Raw genomic sequence first — 17,814 nt, 5'->3', positions numbered from 1 at the left:
TCTTTGGGGGAAAAAAAAGTGATCTGGATCACACTGGAAGTTTTGCTCTGTATTCATTTTAAGAGTGGAAATAGAGGATGACTATCTAAAGTTATGTTTACACTTTGGTAATATTTGAAAATGGACGTATATACTGGAAATGTCTGTAAGTTTCAGTCTCTGCACATAATTTATGATCTCTATTATATTGCATTTCCTTAAATATCTTAGAAGTATTGTTCTTGAACTTTATTTGTACACTTCCAGTGAGTAGACCAATGACCAGCTGAAAATGTTATAAATCAAATTCTTATTCCTCAAATCACTTAGTTTGTATTATAACTATTTTTATTTTTAAGTTAAGTTACAGTGATTTTAGGTCTTACTGAGTTATTTTAATATTACTACTTAAAACTGCTGAAATCGTAAAAGGCACTTGATTTGACTGTCCAGCCAAGGATAAAATGTAAACTGATTGATCAAAGAGTATGAAAACAAAGTGCAGGACCTCAGAACTTATGAACATCTTGTTTCCATATTCTTTCTTTTCTTGACTCTAGTGCATGATGCCTAGTCGAGGTTCCAGTGTCTTCAACAACTCCTATTTTAATGCTAGTGGTTTTCGGTGTCCGTACAGTTTAACGTAGACTTGTTGTTTCATGAACCTTAAAGACTTTGCAGTTTTTTATTTATCAGAAAATGAACAGAAAGGGAATATCTGGTTACTTTGAACTATATTCCCTAAATGACAGCTCAGTATGACTCTAATAATAGCCAAATTGTTTTGGGGTATAGGTAATGCTTTGGGGGTGAGGCCAAGCTGTAGACGGGGAACATTGTATGAGCTAAATGTCTGGGACAGAGTTTTCCATGAAAGGACTTCAGTTTTTATAACAGATTACTTGATTTAAGACCATCTCCCTTAAAGTAACTCACAGTTTATGCAATAGTTTTCTCATTCTTTTTTTTTGCCTGATTCCAAAGTGTACTTCAGAGTGATACATTAGGGCAGAAACCTAATTTTGCCCATTTGGACACATTGATGAAGTCCACCATTAATTTCATGACAATAAAGCTATCATTCTATGTTATCCTCCTTTGGCTGGGGTTGACGTGGATTTCCGGCCCTCAACATCACTGAAGTGTTCTTACCCCCCAGTGGTTTGTGACTGCAGTATTGTAGTGCTCATTCCAGACTTAGCTTTGAAGGGGCATGAAATGGGACTACCTGTTCTGGGCTTCTTTGTTGTTGTTGCAAACAAAGTGGCAAGAGGACAAGGGAGGAACCAAATTAACCCTTGCTGCTGCCTTTCATCCTGTGTCATCCCTGGCCCAAAATTGTAAGCTGTCCCTGAAGATTCTAAAGGGAGATGTCCCAACAATTCTGAAAGAAATGTTTATACTTTGGAGATGTTGGAGCTCCTCATTACATTGACATATTTAAGAATTACCAGATTCCAGTTGAGCAGCTAAATGTTCTGTCCCAGTAGGGCCCTGATGAGAGGCATTTCACTCTGGTGGACAGCGGTCACTACAGTTCATGTCACCTACTTAATGCTAAGTCCTCAGTGCTTTCTGAAGGAAAGGTAAAATGGAAAAGAAAAGTCCAGGGTTTTTGAAAAATATCTTTTCAAATATACCTTTAATCAAGGATCTACCCGTCTACTATTCTGAAGCTAAACATTGAAGGATGAAGTCCAGAAATAAAATGTACATATTTTCCACGGAGTTGTTTTCCTTCTAAAAATGGGGGTGGGGAGTCATTGCTCAAAAGAAAGCCGCGGTATAAGAAATATGAATGTGTGTCAGTGACTCATTTCTGAAAAACAGCCTGGGTATGTAGGCAGATTTTTGTTTTTATATTTGTCTTAGGTAGTTAAAGTCTCAGGAAATTTAGTCTTGGTCCAACACACTGGGGGAAGAAATCATACTAGCCAGGACACCAGTAGATTTTGAGTAACTTTGAACCCCTACCGCACCACCGGCAGTATAGAAGTGATCCCACCAGCAAGTCAGAGGGCAAAGAAGCTCACAGAATCCATTTTCCCCTGGAGAATAAAAGCCTCAAGTTCTACCTTAGGGTAAACAGAGGGTCTTTCAGTGCTCTGTGGATGTGTCGAGTGAATGGTTGTGACTTCCAAGCTTACATACGTGCGTGGTGTGGATCAAGCACAGCATGTGACCTGCTTCCAGATCTACAGTGTGGGGAAGGACAGAAGCGGGATGATTTCCAATCCTTGGCCCTACCCCAACCCCAAAACTGCTAGAGATTCAAGAATGAATAGGAGGTTAACGCATAAGAGAACCAGAGGCAACTTCTCAATAATGTGCATGCCACGTGTGTAGATGTACAGAACTCCCTGTGTGTGAATATATTCCTACCTTACACACACACACACACACACACACACACCCCGCAATCACATTGCATAAAAATATATATATATATTGTATATGGAACTTGGTAATGTCAGGACCCTAAGCAGTAATCATAACCTTATTGCCACTTTTTGTGTGTGTATACATTGAATGGCTCATAAGATTTTGAGAGATTTTTTTAAAGTAAGTATTTCTACTAAATGCACTTATCCTTCTACATGTTTATATATTTTGGTAAAATTGATTTATTAGATACTTCGTATTTTAGTAAGATAAAGTTTCCTCAAATGTTTGGTTAATGCTTTGATGTCAAGATTGCACATTGCTGAGTCGAACCTCAGAAATTTATGCAGCTTTGGGCATTTTCAACTGCGGACCGCAGTTTCCTCGGCTAAAAATTGCACCGCGTGTTCTTGTGCATTCACTCATGCTCCGCAGTGACATACTTGGTGGCTGTGATGCTTAAGTCACTAACTACTGGCTCTCTGATGGCACTGTTGTCATCACATGATCATTTATTAACTTCTTTTGTGGAGTGACGGCATGGTTAGGTCATTGCCAAATACAGTGCAAGTGGATGTGAGCGTGTGAGTATGTTGTTGGAAGGTGTACCCGTCTCTTTCTTTCAGCGGTTTTATTCACACACCCAGGTTTTCTTTGAAGGATTTAATCTTTCATCCGTGAAAGAACAATTGGCCACAAATAGTTAAATTACCTTGGAAAGCGGGAATTAATAGGCACTCCAGCTAGATAACACCTCCCAACAACATCAGATGTAGTTAGTGTTTTGTAAATCTCCTTAAATATTTATATATATATATATACACATATATATACATATATATACATATATGTTTTCCTTAATATTATTTATGGTCACCACTACTGCTTTTGTATTTTTTAATGGTGTTGCAATTAAACCACGAGTATGCCTGCTACTCGTCAGTTAACAAAACCAGTCCGCTGAAAAAAGAAACGAGAGAGAATGAATTCTGTTCCATTGTAAGAAGTTGATTTATTTTAACCTTTCTTTATGTATCGCTGCAGGAAAAGAGTTGTTTGAAAAACCATTTTAAGTCCAATAAGTATGGATAGCATGTTATCTGAAACTTTTTAATTTGTACATTTTGGTGTCTGATCATTTGCATGGAAGAGACAATAGTACCATGTCTGACTCGTTCTCTTGTGCTTGGTTAATATGTACTTCTTTAGATTGTTCTGTTTCAAGCAACATTTCTTACTCTTTGGTTTTCAGAGGCATTCAGAGCAAACTATCACAATGGTCCTCTGTTTTCTGACCAATCTAAAAATACCTGTGATTAAATTTAATTTGTCAGTGTAAATAAATTTCTTGCCAATGAGTATTATTGTTGTTAGACAACGAATGCAATAAAAAGAGAAATATGGACATCTGTCGGAGTAGGCTGTTTTTTTTTCCCCCCCTCTCCCATTTTCACCCTCAACTAAAACAAGCTTTGACTGGGCAAACCTGTATTAACTGTCAAAATACATCTATCTATCAAGAGCAAAGTGCACGTTTTCCATGGAAATGAAAGGAAAAATAAGTTTTAGCCCCGGAACAGTGTAAATTGGCAGCTAGCATTACATATGAAAGCACGATTATGGAACTGGGCATGAAGTGGGAGATGCTCCACCAGAAGCTCCCTCACCCGCCTTGCGGTTCCCGCAGCGCGTTTCCGATACCTGTCAGGCCAGCAAGGGTCTGTGACAAAATGCATTCAACAGCTGGCCTCACACAGCACGGGGCAAGCCCAGGGCAGGCCGGCCCCCAGGACGGGGTTCTTCGGGGTTCTTCGCAGCAATTTTATTTCTACAACCTTAAATGTTCGGAAGACTTGAATATAGCAAATGAGGAATATTAATTTCTCCCCCCACCCCCATCCTCTCTCTCTCTCACCCACACACAAACACACACACACGAACCATAATTGATCTGTGACTAAACCTTCAGCAAAAAATAAATGAAATAAGCTGTTTTTTCTCTTCCTCGGAGTGTGTTACGAAACCCTCACTGAGGGGAAGCATGTGTCCCTTTCGACTGATCGCGAGCAAATGGGATAGCTTGCTTTCTTTTTCTGGTGGGTGGGTTGGGGGCAGAATTTGCTTATTCTGTCAAGAATAAGAGAGGACAGAATATAGTTATTTCATTGATGATATCAAGCAACTCTTTTTAAAGGAAATATGGGGGCTTTTTCGACATAAGCCCAATAGTCATCGGTAGTTTCAAAACAGTATTTCAGAAAATCCAGCTTCAAGGGGCTGTGAACAGCATCACCGAGTAACTGAGCACTCATAGGGCACATGATATTATGCTCATTGAAGTTGTGACTAAAATTAATCTGATATGAGGAAAGTGTTTTTCGATCCAAACAAAATGTTCCCCTTTATTACTTTAAGTTAGTAGCCTTAAAATGTTGACAGTTCTCAGTTTATCAGCAAACCGTTTTTCCCAGCATGCCAGACCGTCCTCATGGCAAGCGCCTTGGAAGAACTTTGTTTCTAACGTGACTGCCTCTAGCATCCCAAAGACATCATCCGGCCTGGAAGCCATACTTTCAAAAGAGACAAAGGTAACCTTTTCAGACCAGTTTTTATAAGATAATGACAAAAGTCATCTTTTCTTCCTAATCACGTCCATCAGAAGATACGCCAAGACTGTTGATTTTTTTAATTTTTTTGTTTGCCTTTCTACTGTTTTCTTCTAATCCTCCCCTGCAAGTTACAACAGAAAAAAAAAAAAAAAAAAGGCGGGGGAGGGCACCTGGGTGGCTCAGTCAGTTAAGCGCCCATGACTCTTGATCTCAGCTCAGGTCTGTCTCAGGGTCATGAGTTCAAGCCCCATGTTGGGCTCCACCCTGGGCATGGAGCCTGCTTAAAAATAACAACAAAAAAACCAATGCCCCCCCCCACCCCCGCACTTGTAAGAATACTGTCTTTGGGGCCATTTAGCTTTACCTGAGTCGATTATGGGCTTCAGTCTGTCTTCAATCACTGAAGCGAACAAACTTCTTTTCACTGGGTCAAAGCAACTAAAATGTAGAGTTTATGCTGAGATAGCAGACACTCCCAAGAATGTTAAAAGAGTTTCCTACATGTCATCGCTACCGGAGAATTGAGTGAGAGTAAAAGGAGAAATGGGGGTCATTTCGGTTTCTATTTACTGAGAAAGTCCTCCATCGAAGGGGAAATGGGAGTCAGATTGTGCCAGTATGTCCGATGGCTTTGCTAAGGAGGGATGCCTGGAGCCCAGGGAACTTTGTAGGTCACATCTAGTTTCCCAGCAGGCGAACCAGAGCCCCTGAGTGAGGACTGCAGGCTGGGACGACTCGTGAGATCATCCCGCTCCTCTGTTTCCCAAACAAGATTCAGCAAGGCAGCAATAAGCTCACGTGCTCCCAGGCAACACACGTCTTAGGGAAAGGACATTTGGATCACACACAGTTAAATGATTTAAGGCCTCACAACCGACACCGCAATTTTAGCCATTTTATTGATAGGATTTTTATTGGTAATTAGACTGATTTGCTACCGTGCTTTTAAAAAAGCCTCATGCATTGATTCTGTTCCCGGTTAAACAGCACTTTCATCCTTTCAGATGTCCAAATGGAGGGTCAGTATTCACTGTTCAGATGAGATCACTGTGGTCCCCGGAGATGTGGCAAGCAGTTGAAATGGTGGGCTCACGGCGTCCGTGGCTCGGGGGCAGATCGACCTTCTAGAGCTCACAGTAAAGAGCTTTGTGGAACACGGTGCCGACCGGCAGCTTCCCTTTGTACACAGACGCAACCGTACTTCCTTGCAACACTGTACCATTTTCTGCATAAACCAGTGTAACTTTGGGTTCTTCTGTTAAAATGTCCTGGATTTGGATCACCTATCAAAGAAATACCATGAGGCTACTCTTTCTTTTAAAGTCACTCCAAAACATATCGTTAAAGACGGGTCACTTCTCCATGTGAAGAAGCCTGTAGGTAAATCATATTTTGTTCCAAAATTACTCTTTATGGAAGACACTGGTTTCCTTATGGCAAAATGACAGGTTTTAAGCAGGCGCTCTTGAAAAGAGATAGAGACAAATAGGCCTACCCAGCCTACGGAAGAAATGGGGGTGAGTAACACAGCCTGGGTGGGTGACCCAGGAGTAGTAGGGACTATGGGAAAGGGGGAAGGAGGGGAGAGATGTTACTCAGTAATAATAGTTAAATTTTGCCATGCTAGAATTCAGGCCAGTTTTGCACATTTACAGATAAGCTAGGAATTTGGGTGGTTACACTTAATTCTTGGTTTTTAAATTCTGGCAATTAAAAACAACAACAACATATCTCTGTACAACACTCAGCTGCTCCTCTGAACTTAAGGTTCCAACTCTAAACATATAGGATTTTGTAAGTTCAGTTTCCGTCATTTAGTTGAGCAGAAATATGATCGTGTCATTAACAACAGAGAAGTGGCGTGCCAAGCCGATCACATGCAGTAGCTGATATTTGGCCATTTTGGCCAATAAAATGGCAATTTCATATACTCCACACCACAGTAAAGAGCACACTGTAAGGCAGGGGCCCAGGGTCCTGTTTTGGATCTTCAGCTTCACATTTGTTTCTCATTTGTAGAACAAAGTGCGTGGCACTAGGTTAAGTTTCTTTTCAACTCTAACTTCCTATCATTTTTAAGTCTTTAGGATAAAATACAATGTCTGGGAAGAAAGTATACTTACATATAAAAACACCAAATACGGCAGACTAGTGGGGGCCAATGCCTATACATAAAGGGTTAATGGGAGCATTTAAAAGGACCTCTTTAAAACAGCCAGCCCCAGGGGCGCCTGAGTGGCTCAGTCCCTTAAGCTTCAGACTCTTAGTTTTCAGCTCAAGTCCTGATCTCATGGAGCCCAGCGTGGGGGCAATGCACTCAGTGGGGAGTCTGCTGGAAGATTCTCTCCCTCTGCCCCTCCCCCCACTAGTGCGTGCACTCTCTCTCTCTCTCTCTCTCTCTCAAATAAATAAATATATCTTTAAAAAAACCAAAACCGCCAACCCAAAAGACAGATGTAGTAGTTACTTACTGGCAAATAGGTGATGGTGCACCTTGACTTAAGTAAGCCTCTTTCTAATAAAAGTCACTCTTCTGTGGGGCAGTGTATTAGATAATGGATTGTTATTACTTTTTACTATTCCTTACCAGATCCATCATTAGGAAGGAAGCACTTTTTCCAGAACAGCAAACCAAGTCCATGCTACTGCAAATGACCTAAGTTCACCAGATGAGCTAACAAGCAAGAGCAAATTAGAATCTAACATTCTGCTCTGTTCTGAACAGTGAACACGCCACAGCATACATTTCTCCAATTCCTGTTAAACATACCATACCATCTTAATAGCTAAGAACCAGGAAAAGGCACAAAGGATTGCCATTAAACATAATACGATTGTCCTGTAAGCCTAGAGAGAAAGGGTATGAAGGGCCATAAAGTAATTGGAAATACACATTTGGTTTGGGGTTTATTTAATCTAAGACACATGGGCTTTTATTTATTTATTTATTTCATGACATGTGGGCTTTAAAAAAAAAAAATTTTTTTTTGGTGGGTGGGAATGAGACTGACTCTTAAAACTAAGCTTTAAAAAGAATACATAGCAGTAAACTGTGTCAAAAATTGTATTGGTTATTTAACGTAAATAACAAGTACAACAAATACATACTGAAAAACTCAAAATAGAAAACCCCAGATGAGTCACAGTAAATGTTCAAATGCCTAAGGCAAAGTGCCTTTCAAATTCTTGTTTGCAGTGCCCAAGTAGTCCGCCGAGTAAAGACCATGAACATAAATGGAGTCTTTGAACGAAGATGGAAGGAAAGATCTTTTAAACCAAAATAATTCCAGCAAGTGACTGATCTTCCCATTCTGCAGGGAAGGTTTAGAGAGGATGGCCATTTGCACACCAGGACTGGTGCACTGTATTAACTTGTGCATACGCTGACCCATGGGAAGAGGGGGTTCAAAGGACAAGCAAGTGACAAATGATTAGACCATGGCCCGGCCGTACATTCCAGGTTTTAAACTACTGTGAATTCCCAGGTTGAAGAAAGTCATTACCGAAGTGAAAACAGGGACTCCAGTGTAGGGCTGGCTACCCTAGCCCAGCCCCCCACTCTGCTGAGACTCTCACGAAAGCCTACCAGGAAGTCTCCCTTGCCCTCCCCAGCTCTGGGTCAGGGTAGGCCAAGGAGTAGCAACAGCAGGGGGATGGTAGGACTGAGAGGGAGGTAGGGTGTTGGTTCCAGGCTTCCTCCCTCCAGGGTCCCCACTGGTTGTCTACGTCCCCCAACCAGAGGCCAGCTTCCCCTCAGAGGACCCTCTCCACACGCAGCTCTCTTCTCGTTCCGATTTCTGGTAACCATTTCCTGCCTCCCTCACTAGCCCTGAGGTAATGCATTATCTTCTGTTCATTTCCCTACATGCGCCCACACCTTTGTATAGAGTGCCCTTATTAAATCCCCTCAAATTACCCAATTTAAATGTACCATCTGTCTCCTGCCTAGACTCTGACTAAAATGCCTCCCAAAGTCAAACTTCTTTTTATATCTCATCATTTGGATCATCTATCCGCGTCCCTCCTTATATTTGCACATATAATTGAGATTTATGTTTCCAACTGAGAAACAGCGGGGAATAACGTTGCTGATCTGCTTTATTTTTCAAACTAACCTCTGATGCGGGAGGATTCTCCAGGTCATAGAAGAAGATTTTCATGCCATTGGAATGGCATCCAACCCAAAGGTCCCCCGTCACAGGATCCACGGATATGTTATCCACGAGTGTGGTAAGGTCCAGGGACTTCCAGGTTAAAACCAGGGAGAGAAGGAAGGACAGAAAGTGAAAACAATTGAGAGATGATGGAACAATATGTCAGGGGAAGCTATCGTCTTGTCCTCCCCGGTCACCGCCCTGCTGGTTCCAGAACACAATTCTGCTGCGTTTCAATAGCGCCTGGGGAATTCCTCGGGCTTCCCATCTATGCTAGCATTTCATCAGTTTCCAGGACAGAGGAGGGAAGGGGAAGACGCAGAAAGCCAAGCAAGACTGTTAGAAGTCCGACGAAATCATTCGGACTAACATCTGTGCATGAACCTAAAACCGAAGGGAAGAAAAAGTTTTTAAGCGTGGCATAAAACAGTTCCTTCTAAAACGGCATGTGCAAATGATATTTTTATAAGCATTCAGAAAACAACCAGGCAATGTAGATTCATTTTTGATGAGCGCATCGATGAAATGTAGGCTCTTCTTAAATGGCTAATCATAGGCTGTGCAGCCAGAGGAGAAATGATCACCCAGGGTCTAATTTTTGCAGTGGAGTTGGGGAAAAGTTTCTTCTTTAGTTTTTTGATGTTATTCCACTCCCTGTTCTTCTGCTGTTTATTTTCTAAATATAAGTTGCAAGCACGTCACAACTGCACAGATTGCTGTCGAGGCTTCGTACCAGGATCATAAATAATACCAATGATTCTTAATTCCACCATTCATCATCTTGGCTGCCTTCTACTGGGGAGAAATCACATCTATTTGTTTACCTCTAGCTCTCCGTTGGAGAAGTAATATCTACCATGTACCTCAAACAGAGGCCAGCATCCCTCAGTGCCCAGAGACCGTGTAATAGCTGGTGGTGACTCACCGCAGAGGCCAGAGTGTGGGCAGGCGGCTGCAGCAAACCAACGTGGCGGCCCTGCCCTGTACTTCCTACTCTAAATGAGACCTCTCCCCCTCGACGTCCTTGAGGGGGCTGCAGGGCTCAAGCCTCGCGCCAGAGCCTCCACCCAGAGCCATCATTCATTCTTACCCTGGAGACATCCGGGTTGGTCAAAGGAGGCGGCCAAGCAGACATCCTCTGGCCAAAACCAGCCCCAGGCCTTCTCTGTCTCCCCAAGCCCCCTTCCATCACAGTGTCTATAGATAGTCTATGCCGATCCCGCCGTTTTCTTTAGATGAGGAAAATGTGTGTCTCCGGGTTCTGTGCTGTTATCTTTGGAAGGGGTAACAGCCAACTGGTGAATTGCATGGCCGTTGAAAGCCTACAGAGATGTGAGCTGGGGGTGAGAGAAGAGAAGGACACCCAAGCCCGGGGAGCCCCGTTCATTTGACACACGATTACTGAGCTCTGACCATGTGCTCTGCAAGCAGCTCAGCTCCTGGGAGAGTGGGTAGGTAAGTGGCAGGCCTGGCTCCTGCTGAGGAGGGGCTGACAGTCCAGCAGGGAGCCCCTTTTGGGCCCAGCAATTAACTCTTGTCTTGCAAATCTCTAATTCCTAGCAAAACTCACTACAATGCATGCAACTGACACATTTCAAGCCTCCACAAAGCCAAGTGGAAGATGGTACTTTTCTTGATAGAGGAAACTTAATAAATGATTCTCATTGGAAAAAAACTGTGTCCTCTGTTAACAAAGATCCCAATTTTTAGAGAATGGAAATGCACTGAAGTGGGACTGATTCGTTGGCTGTGTCCTGGAATCTTTTTCTTTTTTTTTTTTCTTTTTGTGGAGAAGGGATTATTTTATAGCGGTATAATATGCATAACATGAAATGTGTCATTTTAACCATTTTAAAGGATACAGTTTAGTGACATTAGTACACCCACAGGGTTGTGCAAGCGCTACCCCCTATCCATTCCCAGAAACTTTCATCATCCCACACAGAAATTCTGTATCCAACAGTTCCCAATTCCTCCCTCCGTGAGCCCCTGGTAACTCCTATTCTATTTTCTGTCTATGATTTTGACTATTGCAGGAACCTCATATAAGTGGAATCACACAATATTTGTCCTTTCGTGTCTGGCTTACTTCACTTAGCATAAGGTCTTCAAAGTTCCCTCCATGTTGGAGCATGTATTAGGACTGCGTTCCTTTTTAAGCCTGAATAATATTCCATTGTATGTGTATACCACATTTTGACAGGACATAAATCTACCCACATCTCATCGCAAATTCTAAGATCAGTCTCAGCTCATTTATCAAATTCCCTGACACTCCAGGTAATAATGAATTAACTGGTCTTGATTAATCTGTTCCTTCAAAAGAAAAAAGAACATTACAGTCACAGGGGTAGACTCGACTGAATTGTCATGTCAGGAGACAGGGGCCTTACCTGTTGCCAAAAGTGGGAGCCAAATCTAAAATAGGTCCTTGGCAGGACCAGTGTCTTTATCATTCTGTGTCGCGTATATATTGAATTGGGCTCTATTCTTATAAAATTCTTTAACTTTCAATTTACAGAAGTACTTATTGTTACAACCACCATTTGTTTTCATTCCCTCAGCCAGTAGGAGTGCGTAAAATTCCATTTTACTTCAGCTAATACCAAATTGGCCACGCCAATGATTTTTCATGTCAAACACGATGCTACGTTGGATACTGCTTTGAGGTAATTTTCTCGAAGTGAAGCCCCTCACGACAGGACATTGGATGTACTGACGGGAACAGCCCCACAGTGCCTGGTGACAGCGCCTCAGACTGGGGGCGACTACAGCAAGAGAGTCAGGTCCTGTTTGTAAGGGACAGGAGACTACTTTCACACTGCTCCACTTTACTGTTATTTTCTTTCCTCTCCTTTGTGTGTTTACCTCCGTTGACCCAAACCTTCAGATCAGATCATAATCGGTAGGGGTAGAAGAGAAACCCCTGAAGCATACCCAGCTCCATCGTATTAATCGAACAAGTCTTTGTTGAGCGCCTACTATGTGTGGGGAATTCTTCCAGGGACAAAGAGAAAATACCCCGTCCTTCTGGAACTTACACCCTAATGGAAGAGGCAGACAATAGTGAGGATAAATAAAATATATTGTATTTCACTTATAAAATATAAGTAAAATATATAATATTAGTAATGAGGTCATGGAGAGGACATGACCACCAGTTGATCCTCAAGCTGGACCCAGACAACTGGAGGCTCCTTAACTCCTCCCTTGGCCTTGGGATGTACATTCTCTCCACTGTTTCCACAGTGGGAGCTGTTCCAAGGACATAGCCTTGAGAGAGTAATGTGTTATTGAGACCATCTGGACAGTATATGTGGCTGAATCCAGTTAAGACCTCTATAAAAACGTTTAAGATTCTGGTCGGTGGGTGTGGAGATCTACTTGTCTCATGACTGCTCAAGACAAGCCTCGTATGAAATTTCCCTTGCTTATTAAACCTTCCACCCACAATCTGGAGTGGTCTGCCTTCTTTTTTGATCTCTCCTTGCCCTCTGTGTATGGGGGCCAAGGGACCAGTTTCAGGTTGCACCCAGGAAGCTCCCCAGATTACAAACTAATAATTGGTGAGCCAGCCAGGAGACCAGAGAAATGGGCTTTAGGAAAGAGGCATCCTTGGGGAAAATCCCGAGTTGGCCATTGACCTCTACGTGGGGAAGGGTGGGCCCCATGGCAGATGCCTGGGGACGGTGCCCAAGCTGATTTAACACACTACTCAGCCATAACAAGGATTGAGATCTCATGATTTGCAAAAACATGGCTTGACTTAGAGGATACTATGCTAAGTGAAATAAGTCAGACAGAGAAAGACAAATACCATATGATTTCACTTATCTGTGGAATCTAAAAAGACCAAACAAATGAACAAAGAAACAAGGGAAACAGACTTACAAGTACAGAGAACAAACTGGGGGTTGCCAGAGGGGAAGGAAGGCGTTGGGGGGGTAGCAGAATAGGTGAAGCAGATGAAGAGGCATAAACTTCGGGTATAAAATACATAAGTCACAGAGATGAAAAATATAGTCAATGATATTGTAATGCCATTGTATGGTGACAGTGGTGACAGTGATGACACTCGTGATGAGCATGGAGTAATGTACAGAGTTCTCCAATCACTATGTGGTACACCTGAAGTTAATGTGTCAACTATTTAATAAATAATTAACTTAGAAATAAAGGAAGTGGGAAGAAGAGTTGCAGTTAGAGAAGGACGTGTGGGTGCCCACTACTCTGTAGCCTCGGGGCTGGCAGACAAGAGGAGAGAGCAAATAATAAGTTGAAGACCCTGCATGCCATTTTGCAAAGCTGGGAGGGCCCAAGCTGCCGAGGATCAAGGTCCGAGCGCTGTGACAAGGTCTGATTGGGACATTAAGAGGTGGAATGCCTGGGAAAATGGGGGAGAGGGAAGAGGACATGCTGTGAAGTGAACGAAATGCCCCATGCTGTCCAACCCCGAGTACAAAGGCAAGCAAAAGCACCACAACGACCCCAGCCAGCAGGGCAGCCTCCAACTGAGGAGACATTCATGAAGAGAGAATGTACTTCCGCTGAGCTTATTGATACAGCTGCCAAGTTCCAGCAAAAGGCCAGGGCAAGTATCCTTAGCGCACCTATGGGATACGGGGCAGATGGCATTTCTCTGGGCAGGAAGCAGAGAAAATGGGCAACTTCACCACACACCCTGCTCCCCAGCAGTGCCGGCATGGCGCTCAGTGGTTCAAAATACTCACTCCCTTATAGACTGGATTCTTCTAGCCTGCAGGGAGGTTTGGCCCAATGAGGGACACCTCCCTGGGCATGTGGAACCCTGAAAATCTACAGAGGAGGTACAACAATCCTTAGGGAGTTGGGAATGAGACAGGCAACCTCAGCCTCTGTCTTTAAAGCCCTAATCAGGCCACATTCACGGCAAGAATGAAAAGTGGTATACTCCGGTCCGCCCCAACACCTGTTATGGGACACTCATGTCCAGGTTGAGCCCAGTTGTGGGACAAGATATTTATAATGTTGGGCAATCCATTGTTGGTTTGGGGAAAACTGACAAATCCCGGGACTGGTACGGGCTGTGGGAAAGACTTGAGACAGAGAGATCACCCATAAAACCTAAAGACTATCCTGATCAGCCATAAAGGTCCAGTAAAAATAACCCAGAAACAAATGTGGTTTAACCTCATTGCCGTAGGGAGCTCGCCTGAACAGAAAAACTGACAACGCAACACTGTGTTCATTGGCAGGTGGAAAGCCATAAAACCTGAACAACAATCCAGACCTGCTCCATCTGCCCCTTACCCTCCCTGATGCCCTGCCTGCTCCAGCAGAAACTTCGGGAATGCAATGCTGTTGGGGGTGGTGCCTCCCATACCGCAGGTAACAGGTACAGGCCAGGACTGCCTCCAAGTGAGGGCAGGTACAGATGATCAGAGGTCTCAAGTTGAGCTCACTCGTCACTGGTCCTCCAGGAGTGACAGCTCTGGTGGAGCCTGGATCCAAATGTACTCTAACACATGGTGACCCTCAGAAATTTTCAGCACCACCAATGGTTACAGAGAGCGAATGGTTATGGTTAAGAAAGTTCTTTGACGAAATTTAGTGTTCCTCCGTACTACCCCAGGAATATGAGGTTTTTCTTTCTCCAATACCAGAGAATCTATTGGTTCGAGTAATCAAACCAGTGCCGAGGAGAAACACCCACCGGGAACCAGTAGGCCTGCCAGCCCTTCAAAAAATGGTAGCTGTTAAACAATATAAATTGCTTGGGGGCATAAAGAGATAGGAGAAACTATCCAAGAACATGCTGCAGGGCATTCTGCAAGCTTTCCTGGAACTGCTGCAAGGGAGAAGATAGGTCACAAACCCACAGAAAATTCAAGGCCCAGGAACCGCCACAAGGCTTTTGGGAGTCATTTGGTTGGGCAAGACAAACGTTCCAGAAGCTGTGATTGATAAGGCGCAAGCTTAACAACCCTTAAGAACTTGAAAGCGGTGCGAACCTTTGTAGGGATTTGGGGGTTTTAGAGGGCTTTTATTCCCCATCTGGCATCGTGTCTCTGTCTCTGATATGGACTGATAAAGAAAGGACATGTGTAGGACTGGGGATCAGGACAGCAAGTCCCCTTTGAGAAAGCAAACATACTAGTGAAGTAGATTACAGCTCTGGGCATCTCGCAAGCAGGGCTACTATTTGGGTTTGATGTGTCTGTGACTCCAGACGGATTGCGCACTGTGGTGGGGATAATGGAAGGACAGAGTACCCCTAGGATTTTGGTCCCAGCCCTGGAAGGGGACAGAAAATTCCATATACTCCTTAGAGCAACAGCTCCTAGCCGTATATACGCAGTACGGCTCCAGGGCGGGGAGCCTGTCGGGAAGGAAGAGGATATCAAATTAAGAACTTCCTTTCCTATCAAAGGGTGGGTTGAGAATATGTTCCTGCCACGCATCTCTGCCATGGCTCAGACCCCCATGTTGACAAAGTGGCGTTCCGATCCGCAGCATGGGAGCACCCTGCCCACCAGCCCACGGCCTCTAGAAACACAGTCTACTGGCCCCGTAGAATACGTAGATCCTCCAGATGCATCGACCCCCAATTCCATGGCAGTGCTTGCAGCTTGTAGAGAGGGAGTGGGGGATGGATCTAGTCAAGGGAATCCATCCACGTGAACTGCAGTTGCTATTCAGCCCAACACTGACACCATCTGGATAGAAGCAGGAAGAAACCGCGGCCGTGGACTGAACTAGGGGCTGTTTGGCTGGTGATCACTCCTGAGCCCTGACAGGTGACCCTTTGCATTGACAGTTGGGCTGTTCTAGAGGGATTAATCCTGTGGCTGGGACTGTGGCAAGCCAAGGGGTGGATGATGGGAGTAAGCCCCGGTGGGGGCAGGATATGTGGAAAAACATTTGAGTCTGCCTGCAGAAACCTGAGGCAGTCCCTACTGTCTTCCACATCCCAGCTCATGCGGGGATGACACCCTCTGGCAATCAGGAAGCTCATGTCCTAGCGTGGATCTAAGTTATAGCAACAAACCCTTTAGGAGATACAGAGACTGGGTGCATAAAAAGAGTAGCCACCCCAGCGGCCCAGTGGGAGGGCGTATTTCCAAAGATGCTCTATTGCCCTCAAAATAGAGAGACTCTAGCGTGCCCGACGTGTTTTAAACAACACCCAAGCTACAGCCAAGCAAAGCCCTGACCAAATTCATCCAATAAGCCTTAAATGAGAGCCAACAAAGCCTGTCCTTACTGAACACTGAAATGTCTCTAATTATAAAAGCTGTCCTCCCAGATCGGATGGCCTCGAACACTATCGCCACCTCTTTGCCATTATCCAAACAGAATGTTGTGTGTTCATGCCTGATGAGTCTGCTCGTGTGTCATCTTTTTAAATCACGTGAGGACACAAGTGAATGCCTGGAGTGATCTGACCCTCAGCTTGGGGGACTTAATAAATCAGTGGTTCAGATCATGGGGCCCTTGGATGAAAACATGGTCATTGGTTTGGGGAATCATTGCTGTAATCTGCGTTCTCCCTTGCATGTGCCTGTACTCTCGCTGTGCTATCTGCCCCCAGGGTAGCCAGAGAGCCACTAAACACGCTGCCTCCAAGCTAGTGAGCCCCTTGCTGACTGCTCAGGGCACGTTGCAGAAGAGGGGGGTATATGAGATCGTAAGAGCTGTCGCAAGGGATGGAGTGTTGGAGGAGGTCATTGAGAGGCCACAACCCCTGGCTGAACCTCCAGCTGGACCTGGACAACTGAAGGCTCCCCGTCCTTGAAATGTGCATTCTGCCCGCTGTTGGCACAGTGGGAGCCATTCCAGGGACACAGCCTTGACAGAGTAGAGTGTTGTCGAGCCCATCTGGGCGGTGTATGGGACTGAGCCCCCATTAAGGCCTCTATATAAACTTCTAAGATTCCGGTGGGCAGGTGCGGAGAGCTACTACTCATCTTGCAGCTGCCGAAGACAAGCCAAGTAAATAAGTGCCTTTGTTTATTAAACCTGCCACCTACCTATCTGGAGGGGCCTGCCTCTTTCTCGGTCTCTCCTTGCCCTCTGTGTGGAGGCAGGGGAAGAGGGTGGTTCGGACTGAGCCAGGACGCCCCTGAGCTTGCAAACTATTAGGGTGTGTGTAGCGAGGCGAGCAGAGCTGCAAGCCTAGATTAGGTAGCCAGGGAATGCCTCGCTGAGGTGACATTTTAGTGGAAACTGGAAGGATATGAAGGAGAGAGCCACTGAGATCTGGAGGAAGAGCATCGGAGCCGAGGGAACCAGGGCCCCGCCTGAGGCAGGGCCCCACCTGGGGAGCTCAGGGGGGTGAGGCTGAGCAGGAGGGGGTCTTGGAGACAAAGGTAGCAAAGTGCTGGGCTGCAGGGCTGCTTAGTGGCCACCGGGAGTCCTTGATACTTTATTGGGCTTCATATTAGATTTACATTATTTATAACTATTACGGAGAGCGTTGTCACACGACATATCAGTTGAGGTGATTTCTTGGCTGTTTCATCAACATGGAGGGAAAAATGAAAGGGAGAGAGAAAGGGGAGGGAGGAAGGGAAGGGAAACTGAGCAATGAGGATTCATTCGGGCAGGAAGAATCAAAGTTTCATAGGTGAGATATTTGGCTTGCTGCTTCCCACTCTGCAGTTGAGTAAAAGTGAACAACAAACATACATGATGCTGTTGACTCTTAATAA

General features: G+C 44.5%; 1 protein-coding gene across 2 annotated transcripts in view; it reads right to left on the bottom strand.

Annotated features, from left to right (window-relative positions):
- Nucleotides 1-6,094: 6,094 nt before the first annotated feature.
- The window catches only part of PON1 (paraoxonase 1), a 31,967-nt gene continuing 20,247 nt past the window's right edge, over nucleotides 6,095-17,814 (bottom strand). The window contains exons 8-9 of one of the 2 annotated variants that reach the window (XM_045865143.3): nucleotides 9,086-9,214; nucleotides 6,095-6,253 (exon numbers count right to left, since the gene is read on the bottom strand). In XM_045865143.3, the coding sequence (XP_045721099.2) occupies nucleotides 6,095-6,253; nucleotides 9,086-9,214 (288 nt within the window). Of the gene's footprint in view, nucleotides 6,254-9,085; nucleotides 9,215-17,814 lie in introns of those variants that run through there. The other variant, XR_008505304.1, reaches the window with a different exon arrangement.

This window comes from Mirounga angustirostris, unplaced genomic scaffold (genome assembly GCF_029215605.1).
Source record: "Mirounga angustirostris isolate CCGP_5_RB_7025 unplaced genomic scaffold, mMirAng1.0.hap1 SCAF_12, whole genome shotgun sequence".
NCBI classification, from domain to species: Eukaryota; Metazoa; Chordata; class Mammalia; order Carnivora; family Phocidae; genus Mirounga; species Mirounga angustirostris.
This window is presented reverse-complemented; position numbering and strand designations above follow the sequence as displayed.